At 37.7% G+C, this 25,246-nt stretch overlaps 1 protein-coding gene across 16 annotated transcripts in view; it reads left to right on the forward strand.

Annotated features, from left to right (window-relative positions):
* SPATA17 (spermatogenesis associated 17) overlaps positions 1-25,246 on the forward strand; it is a 360,593-nt gene that overhangs the window by 147,346 nt on the left and 188,001 nt on the right. For all 16 annotated transcript variants that reach the window (XR_007515263.1, XR_007515262.1, XR_007515264.1 and 13 more), the window contains 2 exons: positions 9,058-9,261; positions 15,057-15,205. Coding sequence is in view for 13 of the 16 variants with exons in the window: in XM_049868175.1 (XP_049724132.1) it covers positions 9,058-9,261; positions 15,057-15,205 (353 nt within the window). In the remaining 3 variants the exon portion in view is untranslated. The remainder of the gene's footprint in view (positions 1-9,057; positions 9,262-15,056; positions 15,206-25,246) is intronic.

A 25,246-nucleotide genomic window follows, 5' to 3' on the forward strand; every position in this document is an offset into this window, starting at 1 on the left:
AAGTAGGTCTTCCGTGTCTCTATTGAGCTTCTTACTGGAAGTCCTGTCCTTCTCCGAAAGTGGTGTGTTGAAGTCTCCTAGTATAATTGTGGAGGTGTCTATCTCACTTTTCAATTCTGTTAAAATTTGTTTTATGTATCTTGCAGCCCTGTCATTGGGTGCATAAATATTTAATATGGTTATGTCTTCCTGATCAATTGTCCCTTTTATCATTATGTAGTGTCCTTCTTTAGCCTTTGTGGTGGATTTAAGTCTAAAGTCTATTTTGTCAGAAATTAATATTGCTACTCCTCTTCTTTTTTGCTTATTGTTTGCTTGATATATTTTTTTTTCCATCCTTTGAGTTTTAGTTTGTTTGTGTCTCTAAGTCTAAGGTGTGTCTCTTGTAGGCAGCATATAGATGGATCGTGTTTCTTTATCCAGTCCGTGACTCTCTGTCTATTTATTGGTGCATTTAGTCCATTTACATTCAGCGTAATTATAGATAAATAAGTTTTTAGTGCTGTCATTTTGATGCCTTTTCATGTGTGCTGTTGACAATTTCATTTTTCCACATACTTTTTTGTGCTGAGATGTTTTTCTTAGTAAATTGTGAGGTCCTCATTTTCATAGTGTTTGACTTTATGTTAGATGAGTCGTTATGTTTTTCTTGGCTTTTATCTTGAGTTATGGAGTTGTTATACCTTTTTGTGGTTACCTTATTATTTACCCCTGTTTTTCTAAGTAAAAACCTAACTTGTATTGTTCTATATTGCCTTGTATCACTCTCCATATGGCAGTTCAGTGCCTCCTGTATTTAGTCCCTCTTTTTGATTATTGTGATCTTTTACCTATTGACTTCCATGATTCCCTGTTACGTGTATTTTTTTTTTTAATTAATCTTAATTTGTTTGTTTTTGTGATTTCCCTATTTGAGTTGATATCAGGACGTTCTGTTTTGTGACCTTGTGTTGTGCTGGTATCTCATATTATTGGTTTTCTGACCAAACAATATCCTTTAGTATTTCTTGTAGCTTTGGTTTGGTTTTTGCAAATTCTCTAAGCTTGTGTTTATCTGTAAATGTTTTAATTTCACCTTCATATTTCAGAGAGAGTTTTGCTGGATATATGATCCTTGGCTGGTAGTTTTTTTCCTTCAGTGCTCTGTATATGTCGTCCCATTCCCTTCTTGCCTGCATGGTTTCTGCTGAGTAGGCTGAACTTATTCTTATTGATTCTCCCTTGAAGGAAACCTTTCTTTTCTCCCTGGCTGCTTTTAAAATTTTCTCTTTATCTTTGGTTTTGGCAAGTTTGATGATAATATGTCTTGGTGTTTTTCTTTTTGGATCAATCTTAAATGGGGTTCGATGAGCATCTTGGATAGATATCCTTTCGTCTTTCATGATGTCAGGGAAGTTTTGTGTCAGGAGTTCTTCAGCTATTTTCTCTGTGTTTTCTGTCCTCCCTCCCTGTTCTGGGACTCCAATCACCTGCAAGTTATCCTTCTTGATAGAGTCCCACATGATTCTTAGGGTTTCTTCATTTTTTTTAATTCTTTTATCTGATTTTTTTTCAGCTATGTTGATGTTGATTCCCTGGTCCTCCAGATGTCCCAGTCTGCATTCTAATTGCTCGAGTCTGCTCCTCTGACTTCCTATTGCGTTGTCTAATTCTGTAATTTTATTGTTAATCTTTTGGATTTCTGCATGCTGTCTCTCTATGGATTCTTGCAACTTATTAATTTTTCCACTATATTCTTGAATAATCTTTTTGAGTTCTTCAACAGTTTTATCAGTGTGTTCCTTGGCTTTTTCTGCAGTTTGCCTTATTTCGTTTGTGATGTCTTGAAGCATTCTGTAAATTAGTTTTTTATATTCTGTATCTGATAATTCCAGGATTGTATCTTCATTTGGGAAAGATTTTGATTCTTTTGTTTGGGGGGCTGGAGAAGCTGTCATGGTCTGCTTCTTTATGTGGTTTGATATACACTGCTGTCTCCGAGCCATCACTGGGAAACTAGTTTTTCCAGAAAATCCGCTAAAAAAAGTGCAGTCAGATCCCTATCAGAATTGCCTTTGGGTTATAACCGCCACCTTGTTCCCTGTAAGGATGAAAGTCTGAGATTTGGATTATATATGCTTGGCTGTAGCTGGTTCTGTGTTTTTAGTCCAATTAGGGGTGGATTTTTGGTCCCTGGGTTTTTTTTTTTGTTGTTGTTCCTTCTCTCAGGCCGAAAGAGTGGGTTAGGAAAAGACCAAAAGAAAAAAAAAAGGTGGGGAAAGCAAAGCTGCCGTGGAGCCAGAGCCAGAGCCGGTGCCGGAGCCGGAGCCGGAGCCGTTCTCCCTCTGGCTCAGGCAATTCCAATGTTAATGAAGCTGCCTGGGAAGGGTGGGGGAGGGATCAGAGAGAAAGGAGAGTAGCACCTCAGAATATAGCCAGAGTTGCTTGTCTTGCTTGGAATGACTGTTATATCTGAGATTCCCGGGGGGCGTGTCGCCTATGTGTGCTGGCTGTGTGGAGATGGCCCCCGGGGGTCTGGCCCTCTGAAGGTACCCACTGCCAGTCTAAATCCTAGCGTGAAGGTTCCCCTGCTGGGACGCTTTACTCCCGGCTCCAAAATCAGTCGCTGCCTCCCGGGGACTTCTCGTCCCGCCAGCCATCGCCGCGCCGCCTCTGTGAACTGGCTGGGCCCCCTCCGGGGTTAGTTCAGGGCAGTGGAGCAGCTCTCCGTGCTTGTACCGTGCCTGCGCCCAGTCAAAATCCCGGTGGGATGGCTCCCCGGCTGGGACGCTGTTGTCCCCGCTCCAAGATCAGTCACTGCCTCCCAGGGACTTTTCCCACCAGCTGCATCGCCACGCCGCCCGCGCGAACCAGCTGGGCCCCCTCCCGGAGTGAGTTCGGGGGGTAGGGCTGGGCCCCTTGTTTGTGCCCTCTGCTCCCCTGGGCTCTGCCCTAAATCGGGCGCCAAAGGTTACCTGACTGGGACGCTGGCTCCAGGCTCTGAAAACAATCGCTGCTTCCCCGTATTTGTTCCTTCTCCGTCTCTAAATCTGTGTTTGTTGTTCAGAGTTCGTAGATTGTTATGTATGTGATCGATTCACTTGTTTTTCCGAGTCTTTGTTGCAAGAGGGATCAGAGGTAGCGTCTACCTAGTCCGCCATCTTGGCCCCGCCCTCGAGTGATCACTTTTTATTCATCTCTGAGCCCTCCTTAAATCTAGCAAAGTGCTTCGAAGTAAGGAAATGCTTAGTATTTATTGAATTGAATTGCTATGTATACATTAACATCTGATTTACATTTCTTCATTTTAAGCAACATTTCATGAGAATATTTTAATGTATGATAATAATGGTGATGCTATCAAAATAAATTGTAAAAATATACATTTCTGTTAATCTAATGAAACCAGCTACATCAAAGAGAATATTCCTTTGAAATGTTTCTTTTCTGTCATGTAAGAAAAAAATCAACGTATACCTTTTCTTTGATATGTGAAATAGGAGAGGAAACACTGAGTATGTTCTAGAATGAAGACATTCTGGAGCAATAGTTCCATAACCCTATGTGGGGAATCCTCTAGAGTGAATTTTCCAGTAGACCTACTTGCCCCTTGCACTGCCTACCTCTGAGGAGCTCTCAGATTCTTCTCCAAACGCTGTTATTCTTTGAAATATCTCCCTCTAAGGGATTCAGTAACAATGGTCTCACAACACGCCTGCAAACAACTGGTGATATTGGCTCAAACGGTCCCCTTGATGGTGATCTTCAGGGCTGGAGATCCTGAAACAGCTGCAAATGGCCCCTGAAAACCACTTTTTAGACCTTCTAGCATCTATATATATATATATATTTTTTTAGCATCTGTATTTAATATGACCCCACTTAGTTACTTGACTCAAAGCATTTAAAAAGTTCTATTTCTTAACTGAAGTAAAAGAGAAAAATCATTTGTAGTAATAGTTTTTTTTCTAAAAAAAAACAACCTTGCTTTCTGTAGACAAATTCTACACCAAATATATCCTTTGTGACTCCCTACTGTATCCATGAAATTTTTATTCCTTCTGAGGTGCCGTATCTGAGGGTTAACACGACCCCATTTTCTGAAATGCCTGGAACCTTACTGCAGTGGCTGAGAAATGACCATGTTTCCTCTGAGTTCTCAGCAAGAGTAATTGAATGCAGAATATCTTACTAAACGCTGGCCTGTGACAGCGTGTTAACACTGAATATCTCCTAACAGCAGGGCAATTATTTGCTGAGTGGGATTTTTATCAATCCCCTGGCACTAGTGTGTCCTGATAATTACGATGAAGTGCCTTGGCCAGTGTTGCTTCAGCAGTCATTACCTTGGCAAATAGTTCATCCACACTTCTCTGTCCCACTTTTCCTTCTCTGGTTATTAGAGGTCTTCACCGCTCTTCTGTACTTCCTTAGTGTCTTCTTTTTTAAAAGCATTTCTGATTTCAACTTAGAAGCCAAGCATGTTTTACATAGCCCTCCACTTAGAACCATTTATTTCTCGCAGTATTCACAAATTTTGAATCAAGGGATAAGAAAGTTTTTAGTAGTGTTCCTTTTTGTAGCAACAATAGACTTTAGTTTGTTGCATAACTGTCATTTGCAGAAGTAAAACTTGAATTCTCCCACTTACCCTGGCTTCTTAGTTGTTCGTTGTTACTGCAAGAAGCAGTTACTTTGAAATCGTGAGACAGTATTATTTCTCAGGTGGTGAAATACGGATTTGAAACATTAGCAACTGTGAGTTGGGAATTACAGGTGCAGGCAATTTTGTTTCAAATTCATCATATTTTACAGAAATTTGTGTGAGGAGTAAACCTCCATAACAAAGAAGAAAAAAAATGAGACTATAGCTTCCCCCCAGGCAATTACAAAATAAAGGTCAGCGTGTGAGTGGAAAATGACCGTAAAAAAAAAATCCTGCATGAGATAAAACAATAGACATTCTAAATACAAGAAGTGTATCCATTTGCTTCCAAATCAATTGCATTTTTAAGGTACCTTTTCATAGCGTACTTAAGTACGAGAAAAAAAAAGCCAACTGATAGATTGTTAGAAATATGGAAAGGTTCAAAATATTAATGTAATGCTAAGGGTGACTGGGTGATAAATGTACATTTGCTCGCTGCTCAACCCGACGTAATTAATATTCTAGGTCATGCTTAAGTTCCTATGATGGAGAGTCTGAAGGGAGGAATTCAAGAAAAATATCTATCTATTATATAACTCATTGCTTTTTTTTTTTTTTCCTTTTTGACGAGTCAGATCATAGCCTTTAAAAAAATCAGTGCTTTCACACCTCATTTGCCGTATTCACCACTGGGCCACCAGTCAGAGCCCAGGCTGATGCAAGGAGCTCAGTAAGAAGCTATTAGCAGAGTCCTCTCCTGAGATTTCTTGGGTCTTATTGAGTTGGATGATAGCATGACAGTACTGCAAATAATTCAGTTGTAGTTTTTTTTTTTTTTTTTTTTAAACAGTTAGCACAGATTTCCCCATAGTGTTGGTCACTCTAGAAAATTATTGCTGAAAATGAAGTCCCAGAAAGCTAGCCTGGCAGTAGCCCTTCTAAGTTGTGAAAAATGTGAAAACTGAAAAATCTGTCATAGTCCCCTAGGGTTAACTTTGTCTTTTGTGGCACATACACATACTAATATTTTTAAAAGTAACAACAAACCATTATTCTTAGGTGGTTTACTAATTACGGAATGTGGTAATTGTGACAATAGTAAGTTAACCTTATTTTATTTACCTAGATAATAATTAAATGAATACTGAGTCAATATAAATAAATACGGTATCTTCTTGCTGTAGGGATTGAGGGAGGGCTGGACTGTTTTCATTGGTGTAAGTTATCAAATATATTAAATTAATTTCTAAAATGCTGACCCCTTGAAGACTTCAAATGGTACATTTTAAATTCAATTAAAATATATTTTCTATCCATATTTGATTTAAATTGCAAAGAGAATACACATGAGGAGGTCTCCATATAGGTTGCCAAATATAATTTAAGAAAGCTATCATGTCTACTGATGTATTTGCATTTCCCATCTAGCCTATGTATACATGTGCATGCAAATGTGGAAGAGATCAAAGAAGACTTCTAATGGAGTAAAGCTAATAGCTGCTAGCAGTCGTTCAGGTAGATAGGTATTTTAGATGATAAATGATAATCTAGTTAAATTGTATATATTTCACCATTTTAATCTGTAATGTAGAAATTTTAGTAATAAACTAATAGGCATCAGTTTAATTAAATCATCATTGATCGTATTCGTATCATCTTATATTTCTTTCATAGACTATGTAGACTTAGTTGTATTTTATGTCAGAATTATAGTGTAATACTTATTGTTTTTAATGTAACATTATTGTTTTCAGTGTTTTTGGTAACTTTTTTAATGTAACACTTATTGTTTTTACTTATAATTGATACATGCTTCTCTTAAGAAATTACATTAAAAATCATCTTAAAAATTACCATACACTTAAAAATTACTATCTTCTGAAAGCTACTATAAATATATATATTCTCTTGTTAATATATATTTTCTCTTGTTAATATTCAGTTATATTATCTATGTATATATCCAGCCTGTTCCATATTTAGAGAGAGAGTGAGAGAATATTAACATAACATTAAAAATGTTTTTTACAACTGTCTTCAAGTTTTCAGTACAGTGATTTTTTTTTCTTATATCAATTAAATGGGAAATCTCAAAGAAGAGCCAGTTCAAAAATATTTTTTAAATAAGTAAAAGTGTTTAAATTAACTTACTTATATCTAATAAAATTCAGTTCCTAATTATAACATAGAAAAAGTTGAGTTGGAGGTGGTTTAACTGGGTCAATAACAATTTAGTTCTAGAAGCTCATAATGTATTTAAAAGCAAATTGAAACTGATATGTTAAGAAAGATGAAAAGGGTATACCATATTTTTTTCTATATTTTTATGCAAATAATGTACACCTTCTACCTTTGTTTGCCAAAGGCGCCCTCCCCTTGCAAGATATTTTCATAAGCATGCTATACTATTTTTTTTTTTTTTACAGCAACATGTAAAAAAAAAAATTGACTTATGAAAATACCTCACAGGGGGAGGGTGCAGTTGGTGAACAAATGTAGAAGGTGCACGTTATTTGTGTAAAAATACAGTAATCTATAAAGTTGTTTGAAAGAGGTCAATAAGATTTTGAAATAAATCTCAAACTTTTTACAAAGATATTTATGTGACTTTTGAAGAGTAAGATGGAGATTCTCAAAGGCCTTTCTGAACTGTGCATTGTTCTAGGTAAGCATTTAGCTTTCATTTATCGAGTGTCTACTGTGTGCCAGGCACTCTGTTAGGCCTAGACGCAAAACTCATAAAACAGAGTCCCACTATTTCAACTACTTGCTTGGTGAGACCAGAACACACAGAGATAACTATGAAACAGTGTGAAGGGTACTGTGATAGATGTATCCTGAAGCTATCAAGGAAGTATTAGGGGCAGGAAACCAAATCCAGTCTGGGTAGGTTATAAGATAGAGGTGACACTTTATTCAAGTGTTAGACTGAAAATATAAAGTTTCCTAGAATAGTTTTTCAAAGACAACTATCCTAGTTAATTTTAATACCTTGGAACTTCCAATTCCTTGAGGTAAATAAAGCAACCAGAAATGTTTATGGATAAGATGGCAGCATAAGAGAAAATGCATGATTTTAGAAAGAACAGATAGGTTTGATGGGTACATTAACATTAGTCCAGAGTGTCTACAGGTCATGCTGTCATTTAAAATGTGACATTTGCCTCATGAGTATGTATCTGTGTATATGAACAGAACAGCAAAACTCGGTTCTGTGCAGTTTGTGTACTCAAACACCTTGTATTTTCAGAAAATGGACAACTGATAAATTTGAATTTAGCATTGATCATATGTAAATCTTTTGAAGCTCCATTGTGTGGCAGGGACTGTGCTATGTAAGTCTTGACTTTATTTTGATGCAATGTGTTTCAAGGTCAATGATAGCGCAGCAAGGGCAATGTGAGGCTGCAGAAGTATACCAGCTAACCACATGACCACAACTCAGTAAATGTGTTATGATATTTTGAATAATACATAATATAGTATATATATGATACCACTTTGATTATAATTTTAAAGTACAGAGCTTAAAATTGCTGACATTAGGATATGTAATGAATAATCATTCAAACTATCAGTCAAGCTTGTACCCAAAACTGGTTCTGTATTTGAGTTTGTGTGAGTGCATATATGACTTATTGATACTGTTAAATACACATAATATATGGGTAAAGTACAAAATGGATGGATTAAGGTCCTTCAGTTATTTTTTTCTTAAATACAATTATATAAAATATGCCCTGTAATGGTCTGACTGAGGCTAGAGGAACCCTGGAGGCCATGGTCCCCAGACCTTCTGCTAGCCCAAGATAGGAACCATTCCCAAAGCCAGTTCTTCAGACAGGGATTGGACTGGACTATAAGACAGAAAATGGTACTGGTGAGGAGTAAGCTTCTTGGATCAAGTAGACACATGAGACTATGTGGGCAGCTCCTGTCTGTAGGGGGGATGCGAAGGCCAAGGGGGGCGCAGAAGCTGGCTGAATGGACATGGAAACACAGGGTGGAGAGAAGGAGTGTGCTGTCTCATTAGGCGGAGAGCAATTAGTAGTATATAATCTAGCAAGGTGTATATAAGCTTTTGTATGAGAGACTGACTTGATTTGTAAACTTTCACTTAAAGCACAATAAAAATATAAATAAATAAATAAAGATAAAATAAAATATGCCCTATGTGGCAGAAACTATAGTTCTTAACATGTTTAGTCGTCCACCCTGAAAGATCCTGAAGTTGTTGTTCTGGAGTGAAGTCAAAGTATGAATATTTGCTAAAATCTCCTTAATGAATATGAAGTCCACCCCTAGTCAAGAACCAGATTTGTAGTTTAAAAATATTCCTTAAACATGTGCAAAATGTCATGGTCCAGCTTTATCTTTTGTTTCATATGAAAATTCAAGATGAAAATCAGAATTGCTTTTTTCTTCTTTAGATTCCAGGTGTATACAATTCACCATTCAGAAAAGAGCCTGACCCATGGGAGTTGCGGTTACAGAAGGCAAAGCCTTTGACCCACCAAAGCCCTGAAGTTAAGCAGAAGGGCTCCATAAACCTTGGCAACTGGCTAGCTTGTACGAGCACCCGTTCTTTTCCTCGGGCTGAAATCCTGCCACCCATTGGTAGGAAGCAATGTCAGGTACTCATTAGTACTATATAAGAATTCTGGCCGTGATTGTGTTCTTGCTATTTTTTTTTTTTTTTGTAATTGTTTTGTTTTGTCTGTACAACAAAAAACTATTTTTACAGAATCTAATTTTAGACAACAAATATATACTAAAGAAGTATTCAAAGGCTTCATTAATACTGAATTTTGGTGTATTGAATATGGAGTTAAAACATGGATTATTGGCTAGATCTAGACTTTTTAATGTATAAATATTGTTATAGCAGTACTTATTATAACCTGGTGTTGCTGGAAAAATCTTTATGTATTTATTACTGAATTTATTGAACTTAACCTCTCATCGAATGATCCATGCTTTTATATCTTTAAAAAATATCAGTTGCCATCAAGTAGACGTCTACTCATGGTCACCCCACGTGTTTTGGAGAAGAATTGTGCTCCATAGGGTTTTGGATGGCTAGTTTTTTTGAAGTAAATTGGCAGACCTTTCTTCTGAGGCACCCCTGGGTGGGCTTGAGCCTCCATCCTCTTGGTTAGCAGCCAAGCGCATTAAGCATTTGCACTGGGAGCTTCATGAGCTGCCTTTCACACCTCCAGTCGTTGAATCAACCTTGTAGTCAGACAAGCCGGCATTCTATGCTATAGAACATTTTCCTACTTTCCTGGAATTATTTGTGATATGTTGTGTTTCCAGTGTCTATAACTGGGCCTTTAATTACCTTTATTTGTGAATTTTTTTTTCTTTTGCTCTCTCAAAACAACTAACTTACAGTCAATGTTATTAACTGAAGGTTTATACTATATTATAGAAGGAACTATAAGAATTGATTGAAAATCTATGAAGTCGGTTTGTCCCCTGAACTACTTTCTTTTTCCTCATCCCTCATTCATTTCCTAAAAAAAAAATCTATGTCAGTATTTTTAATTACCTTTAAACTAATCTACTCAAATAAGAGATAGAAGCCAACAATCCTTCCTCGTTTTGAAAAGGACAGGGAAGCAGCCTAGAGTTGAACAAGGGGCAAATGAGATATAGCTGATAATAGAAAAAGTTTCAGTTCATTTTGGCATATATGTTTAGAATATGGTTGCATTATTCTTTTTATAATATGAGTTGTGCCAGTAATTGAATTTTTACCATTTTGTATTATGCACATTACTATTTACATTCATGCAAGTCATGGCTCTATATAACATCACCAGTGTGTGCAATTCAATGAAGTAGTTATTGTATGAAGAAAATAATAACCCTAGTATCCCCACTGTATGCGTATTGTATGTGCAATGATTGGCAAGGCGTCAGATACAACATTTAAAAAAAAAAAAAAAAAACTGTTGTGGTCAAGTCAATTTCAACTTATAGCGACCCAATAGGACAGAGTAGGACTGCCTCATAGGGTTTCCAAGGCTGTAATCTTTACAGAGGCAGTCTGCCACATCTTTCTCCCGTGGAACTCTGGGGGGTTCAAACCACTGACTTTTGGTTAGCAGCTGAGCGCTTAACCACTGTGCCACCAGGGCTCCTTAGATATAACATTGTGTGTATGAATATTTAATAATCTATACTTCATGCTGTATTCATTGTGATAGCTATTGGTTCTATATGGAATTCATGTAGTAATTTTGCATGCAACTTCTTAGCAAATGTGAAAATTATATGGTATGAATAAGGTCAGAATATATAAAATACTTCTGAGCTGGAAACAGCATGGGGGTTGTCTGAACCAAACTATCACACTGTACAATATTCACAACATTAACTGTTAAAAAATTATTTTATGGGTTTTATAATATTGATATTTGACATTAACTTTAATGTTTTGCTTTTATGATATGACTTTTTATACTTGTTTCCCTTCACACTTCATCTCTATGACTATGCTTTTCTCAGTAAAACCATTTTTATTTCTTCTATCCATTCTCTCCCTGTGTATATGTATATACATATGTGTGTATATGTATTTAGTATATATGGAATGCATATATAGATACACAGAAGGTATATATAGATCAAGTATATGTATATGAAAAAGATACAAGTGTAAATGGTATGTATTTGTATATCCATATGGAAGTCATATATGGCGGTATGGTGGTTAAGGTGATCGATGCTAACCAAAAGGTCAGTGGTTCGAAACCACCAGTGGCTCTGCGGGAGAAAGATGTGGCAGTCCGCTCCCACAGAGACTTGAAGCCCTGGAAATGCTATGGAGCCTCTACGAGTTGGAATTGACTCAAGGGCAGTGGTTTGGCTACGGAAGATATATGTATATATGGAAAGATATGTATTTGTAAAAAGATGTGTTTGTGTGCATATATATAGAAATAGGTTTATTTATGGAATATATATACGTATGTGGAAGATCTTGTATGTGTGCTTGTGTGTATGTATGTGTGTATATACGTATGTACTCATGAATTACCTTTGCCTAAAATACCACAAGATAATGATCTCTGCTAGTATCTTTTTATTTTCCTTTCTTTCATCTCTTTTTCCTCTTTCTTTCCCTTCTTCCTTCTTTCCCCAGCCCATGGTCCACCTCCTCTCTGTTCCCAATATTCTCCCTACATTTCTTTCCTTCTTTCTCTTTTTCTTCTTTCCTTCCCATTCTTCCTTCTCCCAGATTTTCTTTCCACCTTTTTCTCTCTTTTCTTCCTTTACCTCATTCCTTCCCTCCCTCCTTCCTTTTTATCCTTTTTCACAGAATGGAAATTAAACGCATTATGATTTAAATGATAATTTTATGCTCTAACCAGTCAGTCTGTACTTGCCAGTGAATTTCTTAAATGTGTGAGATAATTGTAGCAAGTTAAAAACAAAATAACTTCATTATTACTTAAAGTTTGGGAAAAGTTTAAAAAATACAAGATGACTATAAAATAAGATGGGTTATTAAAAATATAGAAAAACATAAATATATTTGACTCTTATAACTAGGGCTTGGGTGGAGGCAAGGAAAGCCAAACACTGGAAAACCATAGCTAAGTGACAAAGAAGACCTATAGGTTCAGGCTGAGTCCTGATGGTCTTGGCATTCTATGGGTTAATATTTGGAAATGAATATACTAAGCAGATCTGAAGTTATGTCCCAAATCTGTGATCCTATATCACTGCAAGTATGCTTGAGAGAAGTGATAACCTGAGATCTAAAAGGCAGGCTAGCAGTAGAAGTACAAATCAACATGAACTTTGGCATAATAGAAGCTTGATAGCAGGTTTCAAGTTTGCTGTTCAGGGAGGTAGATCATTTAGATCAAAGGCAAGACACTAGTAGTCTAAGATATAGATGCATGGACCAGGCACTGAAAGGCATAGGAAGAGGAGCATGACTGTGGAAGAGTTGGGGTCACAAAGATCGTAGTGAACCCAAAAGGAAGACAGCCTGTTTTCATTCTAAATTGCTGCTTAAGTAGGGCTCCTTCTGTTTCATCTCGTAGTCTTACTGAAACTATGAAGTTCTAGAACAAGAAGTGGAGTAATCCCGCAAATGGGTTATGTGGCATATCAATACAGCAGCAGAGGTTACAAGGCAGAGCTTGGCCACCAGGAAGACCATTGCTCCGTGTGAATGCTGGCCCCTCCAAAGTCATAGCATGGGAGGCCATTCATTTATTTCTTTAATGCTGTTATTGTTCAAAACCTTCTACAAGTTATTGAAACTGATAATAACAATACAAATAATAATAACAAAGCAATGGCCACCATTTTTAGATGTTTACTATGTTCCAAGTATAACGTCACGTTATTTCACATATCTTGAGAGCAATTTTTGGAGATAATTACTGTTCTCTTTTTACATATGAGGAAAGAGGCATAGAACAGGAATTTGTCCCTAGTTACACAACAAAACTTCAATATTTTAAACCACAGAACTTGTCTAAGTGAAAGAATAAGAATCTATTTTTCAAAAATCGCTATTTGATTTCTTAATATTTCTAATAGCAGAATTTGAATCACATTACTGTATCTTTAAAAAAAGTAAAGTTCCAATAAAAACCCATTAACTACTTTCAGATATAGCCATCCTCCTGTCCAGCTGTGAAAAGTACTAGATGATACTTATTTGCCATTTGTGTTATTTACGGTCCATGACTTTTATGGTAACTGGTTCCTATTATTGGTTTCTATTAATGTAAAACATAAGTGAACATAAATGAGGCGTGAATCATTTCTTTTTATTAGGCCTACAGTCTTCACTCAATGCTTGCAGTGACTCCAGCTGTGTCTTGTTAGTGATAACCGATTTTAAAAAAGAGACCTTTAAGAAGAAGGAATATGATTAGAAATCTTTGTTCATTTATATCACTTCTCTTCCAGTGCAATAATAATGGTGAAAGAAGGAAAACAATATGTAATTAATGGCACAGCAAAATCTTGAGTAGCCTCTGATTTCTATTGTGCTTACTATGATACTAATTATACAACTGGTGTGTCTTAGTTATCTACTGCTGCTATAACAGAAATACCACAGGCAGATGACTAACAAATGGAAACATTCTCTTACTTTCAGGAGGCTAGAAGTCCAAATTCAGGGCACCAGCTCTAGGGGAAGGCTTTCTCTGAGAATCTGGGGGAAGGTCCTTATCTCTTTCAACATCTGTGGGCCTGGCTTTCCTTGGAAATCTCCATGTGTCTTGGCATCAATCTTTCCCTGGGTCTAGGAGGTTCTCAGCAAAGGGACCCCAGGTCCAAAGGACACGCTCCACTCTTGGCTTTTCTTTCTTAGTAGTAGTAGGTCCCTCCCTTTATGCTCGCTTCTCTTTCCTTTTATCTCTTGTAAGATAAAAGGTGATGCCGGCCACACCCCAGGGAAAGTCTCCTCACAGTGGATCAGGGCTGTGACCTGAGTAAGGGTGTTACATCCCACTCTAGTCCTCATTAAAGTGACCTAATCCTGCCTCATTACCACAACAGACAGCTCACTCCCAAACGGGACCATAACCACAGGCATAGAGGCTAGGATTTACAACACAGCACAAAATGGAGGATAATCAGATCACAAAATAGAAGACAACCACACAATACTCGGAATCATAGCCTAGACAAGTTGACACGTATTTGTGATGATGTGATTGAATCCGTAACACACTGGAGTCTAGTGACTAGCATCAGTAAGTGTAAATAGTAACTTAAAAGCAGGATATCCTGTAAGTTATGACATGGTCCAACTATGGAATTTCCTCTGCTATGTGTTTGTGTCATTAAGTGGTTACTATTAATATTAGAGTTATTAAACAATGGAGTTTAGAATTTTAAATAAAGAACAATTAAAATAATCAAGAATGTGACTCTTCTAGATTTTAGGGGCCACCAATTAAAATATGTAGTTTGCCATTCACCTAAAAGCTTTAATTTAATTAAAAAAAAAGATGTTCCCCTATTCCTATTTATAAGAGGGCTTTTTGGAAGCTATGCTCAGAATTTTCTTTTAATAGTTTTACTTAAAAAAGGAGAGTTTTTTTTTTTTTTTTTATTGGAAGGAATGTGCTTCTTTGAACTAGAAAACAAAGCGATATATAGCTACAAGCTTCCCAGTTAGCATGAAAATCCTTTTAATATAATTGGGGAAAATTTTTGTTTGATTTAAAACGTGTTTAATGTAAACCCTTTTACTTGAGAGAACCTTTCTTGAAGATATGTGTTGTTCTTCTGTCGTATACTTCCTAACTCAGAGAAGAACAAATTACTTTTCAAAAATTAATTTAGTAAACTCACTATACTTTGTAGATATTCACCACCATTGGTTATAGATAACATGTGAAAAATGCCTCATAATAAGATGTTTACCTTATCCTGTACCCATCAGGGGCCCTTCCGTGATATCAGTGAAGTACTGCAACAACGCTACAAGCCTTTGGAGCCAACCCTGCGGGTGGCAGAACCAATCCATGAGCTAAAGGAAGCCAGGGAGGTGCGCAGAAGAGAGGAGTGGGCACGCAACATCAACGATAACATGTGAGTTCTTAGCCAAAAATGGTAACTGTACAACGTTTTGTACCTTATGTTTACTAATCCTTTCTATTTCCTAGGGAAGAGAATCTTTTATTTGTGATAAAAGGCAAAGTGACCCTTGATCTATTCAGAAGCAAACATCTTTTAACATGCAAATGCTTTAGATAAGGTCAATATTGACGGTGAACTAAAATAATTAATACACTGCTCAACTGAGAAAAATAAGAACGAATGGCATTTTAAAGGTGATAGTGACCACTGTCCATGCATTTGTAAAGATAATTTCCTTGGTTATCTAGGGAAAAAAACGTACATATTTATGAAGCTTCCGAAACAAGGCCCAACAAAACAAATACATTTTTCTTAACATGGACTAGATTTATTTGAATACACTGATAGAGCATGATAAACCAAAAAAATGGTAGTTTTTATGAATCAAGAGCAATGAAAGAGATTGGTTTCTTTATGATTGAGAAAGATGATTGAGGGAGATGAAGGATCATCTAGTAGCACTGCACTTTAGATTATATTATTAGCATTATTGATTTGTTCCTCAATTCATGTCTTCCCCTAGGGTACTTCCTCTCTTTAAAGACACTGTCATCGATAGAGTTATATGTGATTCATAAATAAACCATTTTAAAATCTAGAATGGGTTTATTATTATTTAATGTGTCTCTTAATAATTATTTAGTATTACTAATATGCTATGTAATAGTAAGGTATAATAAATATTCTATTATAATATTAGTTATAATTATACAATAATTTTAATATAATATTAAGTATTATAAATCATTTTATAATAATAGGCAATGACATGTAAAACCACAATTATTATTGTTATTTACATAATACCTACTGTCATGTTATGTTATATAATAATGATTTATATAATGATTACGTTATATAAATGGTATATTTATATTATATAAACTAAAAACGATAATAATAATTACAAAATACATTACAAAGTGTGTCTTGTTATATAAAAAAAAAAAAAACTAGAATTACCTCTCATCTACCACAGTGAATTTCAGATAATTTTCTCAGTTGGAAGGGATATGTAATATTCTTTGTCTTGTATTAAAAAAAAAAAAAAACTTGCCATCAAGTTGATTCCAATTTATTGTTTTGTATAGTGTATAGTATATGAAAATAATTATACATTTCTGAAAAGACCCTTGGGAAGAAATAAAAACTTTCACATAAATTCATACCAAAGATAAAATTGGTAAGCATCTTGAGTAATTTTTACAAAGATTTTTATTTTATAGCAGTTACTTGAAGTGTAATGATTCCCTATAAAGTGATCAACAGGTTCTTTTAATAATCAACTGAGTAAATCCAACATGAGATGAATAAAAAAATAAGAAACATTTCTTTCCAATTACTTTTGGGCAGGTAGATTCCTTTTACTAAAGACATTACAGAACATTAATGCTGCTCAGACTTGGTCAAGCAAAACATCTAATCCAGTGATGAATATCTAAGGAGTTACTTAGAATTATTTTCCTGTTTTCAGTGATGCAAAGTTTTATGAGATAACAAGATTAATTTCTCAAAGAGATTAACTATATTGATATTTCTACAGAAATCAGTATATATGAAAGATACTAAACTATTCTTTCTTAGTATTTTCCTTGCTAAGCCTAGAAAGATCAGCTAACAACGTTATCCCCAAAGAAAGTTGCTCCATCTATAGTTCCTGTGGAACACCCGTAAATATCTTCAGCCTCTATGGTGTTGCTCACGAGCCATTACACTGAAGCTTTCAGAGATTGAAAAGTCCTTTTAGGATTATCAACCAATCAGGAACAAGTTAGGAATGCTAAAGAAATGATTTATAAATTTGAAGTTACCATTTTCTGTAAGTAGGCTAAGCAACTGGTCTTAGCAATGAATCTAAGGATAATTTCCTTACTCAGAGAATCAAAACACTGTAATTTTGCTTCCAGAACCATTTTGGTTTGAATGTAATGGGTAACATATAATGTATCATGTAAGCAAAAGAAATGTTAGAGATTTAAGTTTTGTTGTTGTTAGGTGCTGTCCATTTGTTTCCAACTCATAGCAACCCTGTGTACAACAGAACCAAACACTGCCCGATGCTGCACCATCCTCACAATCATTGTTACGCTTAAGCCCATTGTTGCAGCCACTGTGTCAATCCATCTAGTTGAGGGTCTTCCTCCTTTTAGTTGACACTCTGCCAACCATGATGTCCTTCTTCAGGGACTGATCCCTCCTGATAACATGTCCAAAGTATGTGAGACAGGGTCTTGCCATCCTCACTTCTGTGATAGAAATTAGGAAAAAGGTATTCTTTTACCACAGAGATGGAAATTAGGCAAAAATTATTCTCTTATCACAGAGATGGATAATTTTTTAATGCCGAGTGTTACAATATTACGTATAAGGAACTGAAGGCAGTACTTTTGCCATCCAAGGGCCTTAAGCAGGAACACTAACCAGACCTGGGAAGGAAGCCTTTTGCTTTTAATCTTTAGGGCTTAAAGGGTGACATTATATGTGAGGGTTTGGATACATTTAGCTACTTTGTTTGGTATCATGAAAAATGCAGTGTGGTATAGTACAAGTAGAAGGAGTATGGGCTTGGAACTAGATCTCTGGGTACTCAAATCATGGCTCCATTGTGCACCACCAGTGTGATTTTGGCTAAGTAACTTAGCCTTCCTGAGCTTCTATTTCCCTGTCTGTAAAAGGGACAGAAATGTTATTTTAAAAGGTGGTGATGTGGATTGAATGAAATAATGGGTATAGCTTTATTGTGGTTAGTTGCTGTCAGTCAACTCTGATTAATGGTGATCTTATGTATAATAGAACAAAATGTTGCCAGGTCCTGCACCACTTTCATGATTATCGTTATGTTTGAATCCATTATTATGGCTATTGTGGCTATCCACCTAACTGAGGGTTTCCCTCTTCTTCATTGACTCTGTTTTACCGACTATGATACCTTTTTCTAGCAATTGGCCTTTCCTGATGACGTGTCCAAAGTAAGGAAAGCTGAAGTCTCGCCATCCTTGCTTCTAAGGAGCATTCTGGTTGTGTTTAGGGTCTTAATAAAAGATAATTATTAACATGCTTTATATTTGCTACAATAATAATTCTGCATGTAAGACATCAAAGAAGGGGCAGAAAGTCACAGATTCCAGAGGCAGACTGGGTTTCATCCACTAGTCAGTGGAACTAACATTTAAAAAGGACCATGAGAAGAGCTCTTCTATGTGCCGCACTGTTCTAACCTCATAGAAGATTCCTTGTTATGCTTCTGACAGACAAATTGAGCTCTCGGAGTATATTCCTAGGTAGCTATGTTGATGTTATTGTTCGGTGCCCTCAGGTCATTTCCAACTCATAGTGTGCCTAGGTTGTCGTTGTTGTTGTTAGGTGCCCTCGAGCCGGTTCCGACTCATAGCGACCCTATGCACAACAGAACGAAACACTGCCCGGTCCTGCGCCATTCTCACAATCGTTGTTATGCTTGAGTCCATTGTTGCAGCCACTGTGTCAATCCGCCTCGTTGAGGGTCTTCCTCTTTTCCACTGACCTTGTACTCTGCCATGCATGATGTCCTTCTCCAGGGACTGATCCCTCCTGACAACATCTCCAAAGTATGTAAGACCCAGTCTCGCCATCCTTGCATCTAAGGAGCGTTTTGGTTGTACTTCTTCTGAGACAGATTTGTTCGTTCTTTGGCAGTCCATGGTATATTTAATATTCTTCGCCAACACTACAATTCAAAGCATCAACTCTTCTCTGGTCTCCCGTATTCATTGTCCAGCTTTCACATGCATATGATGTGATTGAAAATACCATGGCTTGGGTCAGGCGCACCTTAGTTTTCAGGGTGACATCTTTGCTCTTCAACACTTTGAAGAGCTCCTTTGCAGCAGATTTGCCCAATGAAATGCATCTTTTGATTTCTTGACTGCTGCTTCCATGGCTGTTGATTGTGGATCCAAGTAAAATGAAATCCTTGACAACTTCAATCTTTTCTCCGTTTATCATGATGTTGCTCATTGGTCCAGTTGTGAGGATTTTTGTTTTCTTTATGTTGAGGTGTAATCCATACTGAAGGCTGTGGTCTTTGATCTTCATTAGTAAGTGCTTCAAGTCCTCTTCACTTTCAGCAAGCAAGGTTGTGTCATCTGAAAAATGCAGTTTGTTAATAAGTCTTCCTACAATCCTGATGCCCTGTTCTTCTTCATATAGTCCAGCTTCTCATACTATTTGCTCAGCATACAGATTGAATAGGTATGGTGAAAAAATATAACCCGGATGCACACCTTTCCTGACTTTAAACCAATCAGTATCCCCTTGTTCTGTCCCAAGAACTGCCTCTTGATCTATGTAAAGTTTCCTCATGAGCACAATTAAGTGTTCTGGAATTCCCATTCTTCGCAGTGTTATCCATAGTTTGTTATGATCCACACAGTCGAATGCCTTTGCATAGTCAATAAAACACAGGTAAACATCCTTCTGGTATTCTCTGCTTTCAGCCAGGATCCATCTGACATCAGCAATGATATCCCTCGTTCCACGTCCTGTGAAACCGGCCTGAATTTCTGGCATTTCCCTGTCGATATACTGCTGCAGCCATTTTTGAATGATCTTCAGCAAAATTTTGCTTGCGTGTGGTATTAATGATATTGTTCTATAATTCCACATTCAGTTGGATCACCTTTCTTGAGAATAGGCCTAAATATGGATCTCTTCCAGTCAGTTGGCTAGGAAGCTGTCTTCCATATTTCTTGGCATAAACGAATGGGCACTTCCAGCGCTGCATCTGTTTGTTGAAACATCTCAATTGATATTCCATCAATTCCTGAGGCCTTGTTTTTCACCAATGCCTTCAGAGCAGCTTGGACTTCTTCCTTCAGTACCATCGGTTCCTGATCATATGCCACCTCTTGAAATGTTTGAATGTCGACTAATTCTTTTTGGTACAATGACTCTGTGTACTTCTTCCATCTTCTTTTGATGCTTCCTGCGTCATTTAATATTTTCCCCATGAAATCCTTCACTATTGCAACTCAAGGCTTGAATTTTTTCATCAGTTATTTCAGCTTGAGAAACGCTGAGTGTGTTCTTCCCTTTTGGTTTTCCATCTCCAGCTCTTTGCACACGTCATTATAATACTTTACTTTGTCTTCTCGAGCGGCCCTTTGAAATCTTCTGTTCAGTTCTTTTACTTCATTAATTCTTCCTTTTGCTTTAGCTGCTCGACGCTCAAGAGCAAGTTTCAGAGTCTCCTCTGACATCCATCTTGGTCTTTTCTTTCTTTCCTGTCTTTTCAGTGACCTCTTGCTTTCTTCATGTATGCTGTCCTTGATGTCATTCCACAACTGGTCTGGTCTTTGGTCACTAGTGTTCAATGCATCAAAGCTACTCTTCAGATGGTCTCTAAATTCAGGTGGGATATACTCAAGATCATATTTTGGCTCTCGTGGACTTGCTCTGATTTTCTTCAGTTTCAGCTTCAACTTGCATGTGAGCAATTGATGGTCTGTTCCACAGTCAGCCCCTGGCCTTGTCCTGACTGATGATATCGAGCTTTTCCATCATCTCTTTCTACAGATGTAGTCAATTTGATTTCTGTGTGTTCCATCTGGCGAGGTCCATGTGTATAGTTGCCGTTTATGTTGGTAAAAGAAGATATTTGCAGTGAAGAAGTCATTGGTCTTGCAAAATTCTATCATTCCATCTCCGGCATTGTTTCTGTCACCAAGGCCATATTTTCCAACTACTGATCCTTCTTCTTTGTTTCCAACTTTTGCATACCAATCGCCAGTAATTATCAATGCATCTTGATTGCATGTTCAATCAATTTCAGACTGTCGCAGCTGATAAAAATCTTCTATTTCTTCATCTTTGGCCCTAGTGGTTGGTGCGTAAATTTGAATAATAGTCGTATTAACTGGTCTTTCTTGTAGGCGTATGGACATTATCCTATCTCTGATAGCGTTGCACTTCAGGATAGATCTTGAAAAGTTCTTTCTGACGATAAATGCAACACCATTCCTCTTCGAGTTGTCATTCCCAGCATGGTAGACTATATGATTGTCCAATTCAACATGGCCAATACCAGTCCATTTCAGCCCGCTAATGCCTAGGATATCGATGTTTATGCATTCCATTTCATTTTTGATGATTTCCAATTTTCCTGGATCATACTTTATACATTCCAGGTTCCCATTATTAATGGATGTTTGCAGCTCTTTCTTCTCATTTTGAGTCGTACCACATCAGCAAATGAAGGTCCCGAAAGCTTTACTCCATCCATGTCGTTAAGGTCGACTCTACTTTGAGGAGGCAGCTCTTCCCCAGTCATGTTTTGAGTACCTTCCAACCTGGGGGGGGGGCTTGTCTTCCAGCACTATGTCAGGCAATGTTCCACTGCTATTCGTAAGGTTTTCAGTGGCTAATGCTTTTCAGAAGTAGACTGCCGGGTCCTTCTTCCTAGCTTCCTAGTCTGTCTTAGTCTGGAAGCTCAGCTGAAACCTGTCCTCCATGGGTGACCCTGCTGGTATCTGAATATTGGTGGCGTAGCTTCCAGCAAAACAGCAACACACAAGCCCCCACAGTACAACAAACCAAAAGACATGTGGGGGAGCGAGCCTAGGTACCACAGAACAAAACATTGCCTGGTCTGGCACCATCCTGACAATTGTTCTTATGCTTGAGCCCATTGTTGCAGCCACTGTGTCAATCCATCTCATTGAACATCTTCCTCTTTTCTGCTGACCCTGTATTTTGCCAAGCATGATGTCCTTCTCCGGGGACTGATTCCTCCTGACAACATGTCCAAAGTATGTAAGATGCAGTTTCACCATCTTTGCTTCTGAGGAGCATTCTGGTTGTGCTTCCTCCAGGACCGCTTTGTTCATTGTTTTGGCAGTCCGCGGTGTGGTCACTATTCTTCGCCAACACCACAGTTGTAAGGTGTCAGTTCTTCTATAGTCTTCCTTATTCACTGTCCAGGTTTCACACGCATATGATGTGACTGAAAATACCAGGGCTCGGGTCAGGTGCACCTTAGTCTTCAAGGTGACATCTTGGTTTTCAACACTATAAAGAAGTCCTTTGCAGCAGATTTTCCCGTTGGGTTGCGTCCTTTGATTTCTTGACTGCTGCTGTCATGGATGTTGATTATGGATCCAAGTAAAATGAAATCCTCGACAACTTCAATCTTTTCTCCATTTATCATGATGTTGCTTATTGGTCCAGTTGTGAGGATTTTTTTTATGTTGAGGTATAATCCATACTGAAGGCTGTAGTTTTTGATCTTCATCAGTAAGTGCTTTAAGTCCTCTTCACTTTCAGCAAGCAAGGCTGTGTCATCTGAAAAATGCAGGTTGTTAATGAGTCTTCCTCCAATCCTGATGCCCTGTTCTTCTTCAGATAGTCCAGCTTCTCGGATTATTTCCTCAGCATACAGATTCAGCAGGTAGAGTGAAAGGAGAGAACCCTGACGCACACCTTTCCTGACTTTAAACCACTCACTATCCCCTTGTTCTGTCCAAACAACTGCCTCTTGATCTATGTATAGGTTCCCTATGAGCACAATTAAGTGTTCTGGAATTCCCATTCTTTGCAATATTATCCATAATTTGTTATGATCCACACAGTCGAATGCCTTTGCATAGTCAATAAAATACAGGTAAACATCTTTCTGGTATTCTCTGCTTTCAGCCAGGATCCATCTAACATCAGCAACGATATCTCTCATTCCACGTCCTCTTCTGAATCTGGCCTGAATTTCTGGCAGTTCCTTGTCGATATACTGCTGCAGCTGCTTTTGAATGATCTTCAGCAAAATTTTGCTTACGTGTGAAATTAATGATATTGTTGTATAATATCCACATTCAGTTGGATCACCTTTCTTGGGAATAGGCATAAATATGGATCTCTCCCGTTCATTTTGCCAGGTAGCTGTCTTCCATATTTCTTGGCGTAGATGAGTGAGCACCTCCAGTGCTGCATCTGTTTGTTGAAACAACTCGATTGATATTCCATCAGTTCCTGGAGCCTTGTTTTTTGCCAATGCCTTCAGTGCAGCTTGGACTTCTTCCTTCAGTACCATCGGTTCCTGATCATATGCTACCTCTTGAAATGGTCAAACTGTGATGGATTCTTTTTTGGTATAATGACTCTGTGTATTCCTTCCATCTTCTTTTGATGCTTTCTGCATCGTTTGATATTTTCCCCATAGAATCCTTTGCTATTGCAACTGGAGGCTTAAATTTTTTCTTCAGTTCTTTCGGCTTGAGAAATACCAAGCGTGGTTTTCTATCCCCAGCTCTTTGCCCATGTCATTATAATACTTTGTTTTGTCTTCTCTAGCTACCCTTTGAAATCTTCTGTTTAATTCTTTTACTTCATCATTTCTTTCTTTTACTTTTTTTATTCGACGTTGGAGAACAAGTTTCAGAGTCTCCTCTGACACCCGTCTCGGTCTATGCTTTCTTTCCTGTCTTTTCAATGACCTTTTTCTTTCTTCACGTATGGTGTCCTTGATGTAATTCCACAAGTCGTCTGGTCTTCACTCGTTAGTTTCCAACGAGTGAAATCTATTTTTGAGATGGTCTCTAAATTCAGGTGGGATATACTCAAGGTTGTATTTTGGCTCTTGTGGACTTGTTTTAATTTTCTTCAGCTTCAACTTGAACTTGCATATGAGCAAGTGAGGTCTGTTCCACAGTCGGCCCCTGGCCTTTTTCTGACTGATGCTATTGAGTTTTCCATTGTCTGTTTCCACAGAGGTAGTCGATTTGATTCCTGTGTATTCCATCTGACAAGGTCCCTGTGTATAGTCGCCATTTATATTGGTGAAGGAAGGTATCTGCAATGAAGAAGTCATTGGACTTGCAAAATTCTATCATTCGATCTCCGGCATTGTTTCTGTCACCAAGGCCATATTTTTCAACTACTGATCCTTCTTTGTTTCCAACTTTTGCATTCCAATTAACAGTAAGTATCAGTGCATCTTGATTACATGTTCAATCAATTTCAGAGTGCAGAAGCTGATAAAAATCTTCTGTTTCTTCATCTTTGGCCTTAGTGGTTGGTGCATAAATTTGAATATAATAGTCGTATTAACTGGTCTTCCTTGTAGGCGTATGGATATTGTCCTATCACTGACAGCGTTGTAATTCAGGATAGATTCTGAAATGTTCTTTTTGATGATGAATGCAACACCATTCCTCTTGAAGTTGTCATTCCTGGCATAGTAGACTGTATGATTGTCTGATTCGAAACGGTCAATACCAGTCCATTTCAGCTCACTAATGCGTAGAATATCAATGTTTATGTGTTCCATTTCATTTTTGATGATTTCCAATTTTCCTAGAGTCATACATCCTACATTCCAGGTCCCGATTATTAATGGATGTTTGCAGTTCTTTGTTCTCATTTTGGATTGTGCCACATCAGCAAATGAAGGTTCCGAAAGCTTGCTCCGTCCGAGTCATTAAGGTCGACTCTACTTTGAGGAGGCGGCTCTTCCCCAGTGGTCTTTTGAGCGCTTCCCAACCTGGAGTGCTCATCTTCTGGCACTATATCAGACAATGTTCTGCTGCTATTCATAAGGTTTTCAGTGGCTAATGCTTTTCAGAAGTAGACTGCCAGGTCCTTCTTCCTAGTGTGTCTTAGTCTGGACGCTCAGCTGAAACTTGTCCTCCTTGGGTGACCCTGCTGGTGTCTGAATACCAGTGGCATAGCTTCCAGCATCACAGCAACACACAAGCCCCCACAGGTACGACAAACTGACAGATACAGCGTAGGAGGCTAGAAATCCAGATTCAGGGCCCCGACTCCTGGAAAAGCCTTGCTGTCTGTGTTGGCTCTGGAGGAAGGGCCTTGACATGAATCTTCCCCGAAAAGGACCTCAGACCACCAAGGCATGCATCCTTTGGACTCGGAGTCCCTGCACTGAGAATCTCCTAGACCAGGAGAAGGTAGCTACGAGAGATGACAAAATGCTTCTCAATAATTACAGACTGATATGTTATAGCTGTT

Source organism: Elephas maximus, chromosome 24 (genome assembly GCF_024166365.1).
Source record: "Elephas maximus indicus isolate mEleMax1 chromosome 24, mEleMax1 primary haplotype, whole genome shotgun sequence".
NCBI classification, from domain to species: Eukaryota; Metazoa; Chordata; class Mammalia; order Proboscidea; family Elephantidae; genus Elephas; species Elephas maximus.